We start from the raw sequence: 7,004 nt of genomic DNA, 5'->3' as shown, positions 1-7,004 counted from the left end.
CAACAAAAATGATGCACATATATAACAAATGGCAACATCGTATGTAACATCGATAACAATCCTTAAAAGTTGCCCTTCACAAATGACCATAACAGTAGTGCCATGGCTGATTCGAGGTCGACAGTCATGAACTATGGCACACCGGAGACCTGAGGCGGCCAGATCGGGTCAACCCCGACCAACTCCGATCGCCGCCACCATCTTCTCTAAGTATGGTGGCCGGATTGGTGTGTGGATAACTCCGTCACCCGAGCTCCCATGACGGAATAACTTGATTGGTACCCATTGGCCGGTGAGCTCGTGGACATCCACCTCGATCTTGTCCAATGAGAGGGTTGCCGGGAAGTGTGGCCCATCAAATGTGTGGACACGGACCAAGCTGCCCTGAGACTGCGACGGCGATAGGCTGGGTGCCGCAGTGGGGGACATGGCGAGCGGCGTCTTCATAGGGTGCTTGTTGGCGGAGAGCGCCGCTGGGAAGCACGACCCATCGACGCATCGGCGCGAACAAAACTACGCTGACATGGTGGAGCAACTTACTTTGTATTTTTTTTTCTCTGGCACCAGCGCAAAGGAAGGAGCGGGCTTAGCTACATCTGGGAGATTAATAGACTCTTCCAAAATTCAATGCTCTTTCTACATCACATTGTCCGCATATGTAGCCTGTCTATGAGGCCTTTCATAATGGGTGTTTCTTAGCGTGATATCATTGGTAATTTGCTTATGTGGCATCCTATTTATTGATGAAAGAGATTGGTGTTGTATCTTAGCTTAGATACAACACTTGCACACGGCCATAAGTAAAAGTCATTAGTAGCCCTATCACATGCATGCATGAGCCTAAAATCATTAAATTTAGATACAACACTAAAAAACAATGCATTGAAGTACTTTTTTTTTTTTTGAGAAACACAGTACAAACGCAGGCGCTCATATACACGCGCATACACTCACCCCTTATGAACGCACACACGCACACCCTACCCCTATGAGCACCTCCGGAAGACCGAGCCGGCGGATTGGATCTTGAAATTGACGAAGTCACCACAGGCGCCTCGCTATCGACGGGAACGTCGCCTCCCACTGAAAGAATATTCCGCCTTTATGAGACACACGAGATGTCAAACTCGGGGTTTGAACTCTGTAGGCTGCAGACAACCACCCTCCTAACCACCCAACCTCAGGTTGGTTCTCAATGCATTGGAGTACTTGTATCTTAACAAACATCAATGACTATGATAACGTTGCCAACCCATTGTGAAAGGCCTGATCAAGCAATGCTCGAGCAGAACTTTTGAAATGGTTAAAGTTGTGCAATAATTCTAAAATCACACGATCCATAAATGTGGGCATTAAGAGCGGAGTATCCAATTGCGAATCAAGCATATTGAGATCTTTATTTTAGTTGTGTAAAACCTCTATATAGCCAGAAGATTTTCCTGCTAATAGATCAATCCGGCAGGAAAGTAAGAGATACAGAGCAAACATGAAGAACACAGCCACCGCCATCATCTTCGCCCTAGCCACCGCCATCCTCTTCGCGAGCCGCAGCGAGGCATGCACGGGATCCCCATCCATGGCCGTCGAGGACGCGTGCCAGAAAGCCACCACCGGAATTAACGAGACGTACTGGCAATGCCGGTACATCCTGCAGGCAGCGCCACGGGAGGCCGAGGTCACCGTCTACGCCGCCGCCGCCGGGAAACGGGTCTCTCTGGAGTACGAAGCTCTGAGGGCCATAACCCGTGACCTGCTGAAGAACCAGTCGCTCTCCGGCGAGCTGAAGGATGCGTACAACGGCTGCCTGAGCGACCGCGACGCCGCCACAGACGCGCTCGGCGCCGCGCTGCAGAAGGTGTACGCCTGCGATCTGAAGATGTGTTCCGGCGATTTCGACGCGGCCCTCTCCAGCCTTGAGAAGTGCCGCGTCAGGTTGGAGGGTTTGCAGAACATCGGCCCGACGGTTGCTTTGTTGTACGGGTGTGTACTAGACAAGAAGGACGTGACCACGTTGGCGCAGGCGCTGACGCGCCTGGCTGCCAGCTAGCAGCTAGTGTCGCCGATGTACTGTTTTCTATTGCAAAATAAAAACGTGGATGTGAATTTTTTTTTTTTTTTTTTGAAACGGAGGCAAAAGTTTTGCCTCATCCATTAATTAAGAAGAAAGTGCCCAATTTTTAGGAGAAAATTGGGCGAAAACCAACAACACACACTGGACACCCTGGCCAACCTGGCTACCCACACGGAGCACACACGCCATCGAGAAGAAAAACCATCGATGAGGATGTCATCGAGCGTCATCGTCGTCACTCCTCCACGAGCCAGCGATTCCGACTTCACCTTCGATGACCGCCACCGAGACCCTCGCCGCGAACGACACTGGAGCCAAAGTGAGCCTATGCCAAACAGTCGACCCCCAAGCATGTCGAGGAGGAGGCAGCTCCGACTTCAACCGTGACCTTCATAGGAGAAAGTAGCACGCCTTGCACCGACGCAAGCACCAATCAAGTGGCATCGTTGCCACAAGTCGCCTCGCAGCTCCGACTTCACCATCACGGCAGGGGTGACGAAGGACATGCCGCAACTCCGATCCGCTCACCATTGTCATCGTTGCCATGCAGCCCACGACGCCAGCACCAATCATCTTCCACGGGTCCCTCCGACCAAAGCAGCTCCAAATCGATGCCCTCAAGAGGGAAGACGACACAAGAGCGCCGCCATCGACCGATCACGGCGGATCTAGGGATTACCCCGGAGCTTTCCAGACAGGATGACAAAACATCACCTCGGTGATGCCTTCAAGAAGGAAGCGGCGCCCGAAGCCGTCGCCATCACCGGCCTCGGCCAGCTGCCGGCCGGCCAGCCACCGAGGACAAGGCATTAGCCCGGAACCTGTCCCGCCATCCTGCTTCGTGCTCCTGGCCAGACCAACCTTCATCCCTCAAACCCCACCTCCACAACTGCACCGGCCATGGCAGCACCACCGGCTGCCCTCCGCGCGCAGCCGGAGAGGCCCAGCAGATGTGAATTGATTCATTCGGATTCGGTTATGATGCTTGCCGATGTAATGTGGTTCTGAAGGATGTTCGTAGAGCCTCGGAATACTCTGGAATGGTCCGGAGATTGTCCAAGAGTAATACGGAATGGTTTCGGTCATAACCGGACATCATGATGGGAGGGAAGAAATTGGTCAAGACCAACACTCAAATGTACATAGCTCTAACTTCTATGCAGGATGACCTTGCACATTTTAGTTTATGGATAGTAGTAGTGCAAATTTCATTTGAGGCGAACAACATCATGTATGCAATCAATCCCAGAGTTGATCAATTCAAGAAGGATGGAGTGGATTATCGAAGAGATCGGCATGCGGACCCAATCCTCTATTTATGATGCCAATCGACCTAATGCAACACATGATCATAAAGAAGACTGCAAAAGGAGTGTTGATATAGTCAAAATCCCAAGGGGGGCATACTGGGGCGAAGGAGGCAACACTGCAAAACGTAATGATGAAATATGAGTACTTGTCGTTGGCTGCCATTAAAATCATGGATTTGTTTTTCGTGAAGGTAATAACACCGACGAACAACATAAAAACTCTTTGCAAACATGTGCAAATGCTTTAATTGCTTGCCATGTTGATGACTGCAGAGGTGTCCGATTCACCAAATCTCGAATTCTCTAGGTCTAGGCGTGTGATACTACAACGTGCATACAAACAAGAACCTAGGACAGAGAAGGTTAGGCTTCCTCATCCCCAAGCCAAACCAACGCACCCTCTCTCAACTCCAATGCTTCGCACTGATAATGGGATGGAATTGTTTCTCCGAAACAACTTATCTAGCAGCGGATGCAAATGAAGAATTCAAAAAGCTCATGGTTGAAGGGGAAACATATAAATGTGAAGGACAAGAATGGAATAGCTCTGCCCTAATTAATGGCCCCATTGGTCGGAAACACAATCATAGTGACCTCAAAAGACCATTCATTGTTTCACACTATCAGTGGCTTGTCCCCCAAATAATGTCGTGGATTTGAGAGAAAAAAATAGCGGTGGTTATATATGTGAAAATAGCCGCAAGTGTGGTAGTTGTCAGTAATATACTCATTAAACAATAACATTATACCCAAATTGTGCTCCAAATATAACAAACCATCGAACAATTAGCTAAAGAATTTTTTTTGGTGGTTTATAGGAATCAACGTGAGGACACAAGACAAATTAGTGTGTGTGTGTTGGAATTTTTTTATAGAATTTTGATTGGTAGCGATGTACTTTGCTACGGGGCGAGGAAACGGAACATGTGCATGAGTTTAGCTTACGTTTTACAAAATCTGTGACAAGTATTTAAGATCTCATAGGGAGTAGCCAATTCTTAATTTTTTTTTATAAAGAGCCAAGAGCGCATCACATCACTGAACTTGAATCTGGGAAGTGATTTATGGAAGGCGCTAAGGTTGATGACGGTAATTTTCCCGACAACGGAAGTGATTTATGAAACTCGAAAGACCAATTTTTCGTGCACAACCAGTCAGCCACATCTCAAACAAATATCCTCTAAGATTGATCACTCAAAATGAGCGGAGTTGGGTGTGAGTGACGCGGCGGGCTTTAGTCCAGTCCTATGTTTAGCTGCGTGGACGCTAGAACGAGCGGACGACGGTGGACGCAACAAAATAGAGGACATAGCTAGAGATTAGAGATGGAGCCGGATCGAGAACCCAACGAACCATCACGTGCTTTCCTTGATCACCTAACCATGCTATACGTTCGCTGCTACCTAACCTTTCCTCTTGCAGCAACAGTATATATCAACAGTACCTAGTATCGCTGTATCAGACATGCAAATCGACTCACTTGTTTGAGATGGGTGCCGCCGGCAATCTCCTGGTCATTGACGCGACGGTCGTCACGCCCTCCGACGATCTCCCGGCGCGCTCCTTGCCACTGACCTTCTTCGACGTCAAATGGCTCCGCCCGCCGCCCGTCCAGCGCCTCTTCCTCTACCGCCTCGACCGCCAGCACCACCACGGCACCGCCCAGCAGCTCGTCTCCGACCTCAGGCGCTCCCTCTCCATGGTCCTCACGCTCTTCTACCCGCTCGCCGGCCACGTCCGCCTTACGCCGGGCACTGACCGCTACGAGCTCTTCTACCAGCCCGGCGACGGCGTCGCCTTCACCGCCGCCGAGTACGACGTCCACGTCGACGACCTCGCCAGCTGCTCCGACGATGAGCCCGTCCCGGTCGCTAAGCTCGCGCCTCTCTTGCCACCGCTCCCCAAGGGCCGGGCGGTGCTCGCCGTGCAGGCCACGGTGCTTCTCGGCGGGAGAGGCCTCGCTCTCGGCATCACACTGCACCACTCCGCCTGCGACGGCGCCAGCTCCACGCACTTCCTGCACTCCTGGGCGGCCGCTTGCGCCGGTGTCGACATGCCTCCCCCGCCCGTCATCGACCGCACGCTCATCGCCGACCCCAAGAACCTGTACGGCATCTATTCCAAAGGAATGGTGCCGAGCGACGGCGCCGAAATCGAGTTCGCTGGCACCAGCCTGTCCTCTTACCCTGCCGACCAGCTCCTCGCCACGTTCACGCTGTCTCAGGAGCTCCTGCGTGGCATCAAGGACGCGCTCGCTGCCGAGTCGGCGAGGCACGGCGCCGCAACGATGCCGGTCAGGTGCTCGTCGCTGATCGCCGCCTACAGCTTCATCTGGTCCTGCTACTGCCGAGCCAAACAGGGCGTCGACCAAACTAAAACAACATACTTTCTCTTCTCCGTCGACCACCGGACGCGGCTGGACCCACCCGTCCCGAAGTGGTACCTGGGCAACTGCCTCGGCCCAGCCATCGCCGCTGCGCGCCACGACGAGTTGGCCGCCGACCCCTTGGCTGGCCTCTTCGCCGCGTTCACCGCGCTCGCCGACGCGCTGGAGGAAGCGGTGGGCGAGGGGGCGCGGGACCGGTGGGACGGATGCGTGGAGCGGGTGAAGGAGGCGGTGAAGGCCGGCGTGCTGTCGGTGGCCGGGTCGCCGAGGTTCGGCGTGTACGACGTCGACTTCGGGTTCGGCCGACCAGCCAAGGTGGACATCGTGTCCGTGGCCAAGACCGGGGCCATGTCAATGGCCGAGGGGCGCGGCAGCCTTGGCGGTGTGGAGGTCGGCATCTCGTTGCCGCCGGCTGGGATGGAGCGTTTCCGGCGTTGCTTTTCCGACGCCACTCGTGTCGTGGGCGGAAAATAGTTTTTTTTTTTTTGAACACAACAGTTTTATTATTAAGCTTAAGTGCATTTTACAGAGAGAAGCGTGAAACCCTTCACGCTAGATACAGAGAGAATGTCCCTAGCTGGACATGAACCTGCTTCAGAACCTAAACAACGGATCGCTAAAGATCTGTTTTGAATTCGAAGAGCTAATCGAGCCAGATGATCTGCTTTGACATTGTCACATCTCCTGACATGAGAGATCCTGCTGGAATGGAATGATGGAGAAGCTTGTATCTCTGCAAGTAGAGGCCTGTTCTCCCAATGGCCTGGCGTTGCGAAAACTGATGTCTCCCTTGCCGCCGAAGCTAACACCAAGCAATCTGTGTAGTATTGGGGGTCTTGAACTTGGAGAAGATGTGCCAACTTTGTCGCTAGGAGAAGGCCATATGTCTCTGCTTGGAGAGGCGAGGAAGCTGGAGGTGAGAGTGCAGCAATATGCATTTGGTTGAGGTGCTGATTGCCTTGTATGCTGATGGTAACACCTATCCCAGCTTGATTCCGGTCAGTTCCTGCTTCCTTTTTCCAGGCTGCATCGCAAAAGATAGCATTCGCAGTAGAATTCGTAACCTCATGTAGCTGAGATGAGGGATGCATGTCCTGCTGCTTGTCCTGTGCAAGGTCATTCTTCTTTTGTGTTGACATTTCCTTGATCTCCACAACTGCTCCTGTGATAATTGCATGGCGGAAAATAGTTTTATGGGACCTCTACAATTTCATTCCCATGAATCAACTTCAGAATT

At 52.1% G+C, this 7,004-nt stretch overlaps 1 protein-coding gene across 1 annotated transcript; it reads left to right on the top strand.

The window, feature by feature from the left end:
- Positions 1-4,717: 4,717 nt before the first annotated feature.
- On the top strand, positions 4,718-6,439 carry LOC124667818 (phenolic glucoside malonyltransferase 1-like). Its single transcript, XM_047205061.1, has one exon. It carries the CDS (start codon positions 4,871-4,873, stop codon positions 6,239-6,241), a length of 1,371 nt encoding a protein of 456 aa, XP_047061017.1. The 5' UTR covers positions 4,718-4,870; the 3' UTR covers positions 6,242-6,439.
- The last annotated feature ends 565 nt before the right edge of the window (positions 6,440-7,004 follow it).

Source organism: Lolium rigidum, chromosome 6 (genome assembly GCF_022539505.1).
Source record: "Lolium rigidum isolate FL_2022 chromosome 6, APGP_CSIRO_Lrig_0.1, whole genome shotgun sequence".
NCBI classification, from domain to species: domain Eukaryota; kingdom Viridiplantae; phylum Streptophyta; class Magnoliopsida; order Poales; family Poaceae; genus Lolium; species Lolium rigidum.
The sequence above is the reverse complement of the archived record's forward strand: the minus strand, read 5'-3'. Positions and strand labels throughout refer to the sequence as shown.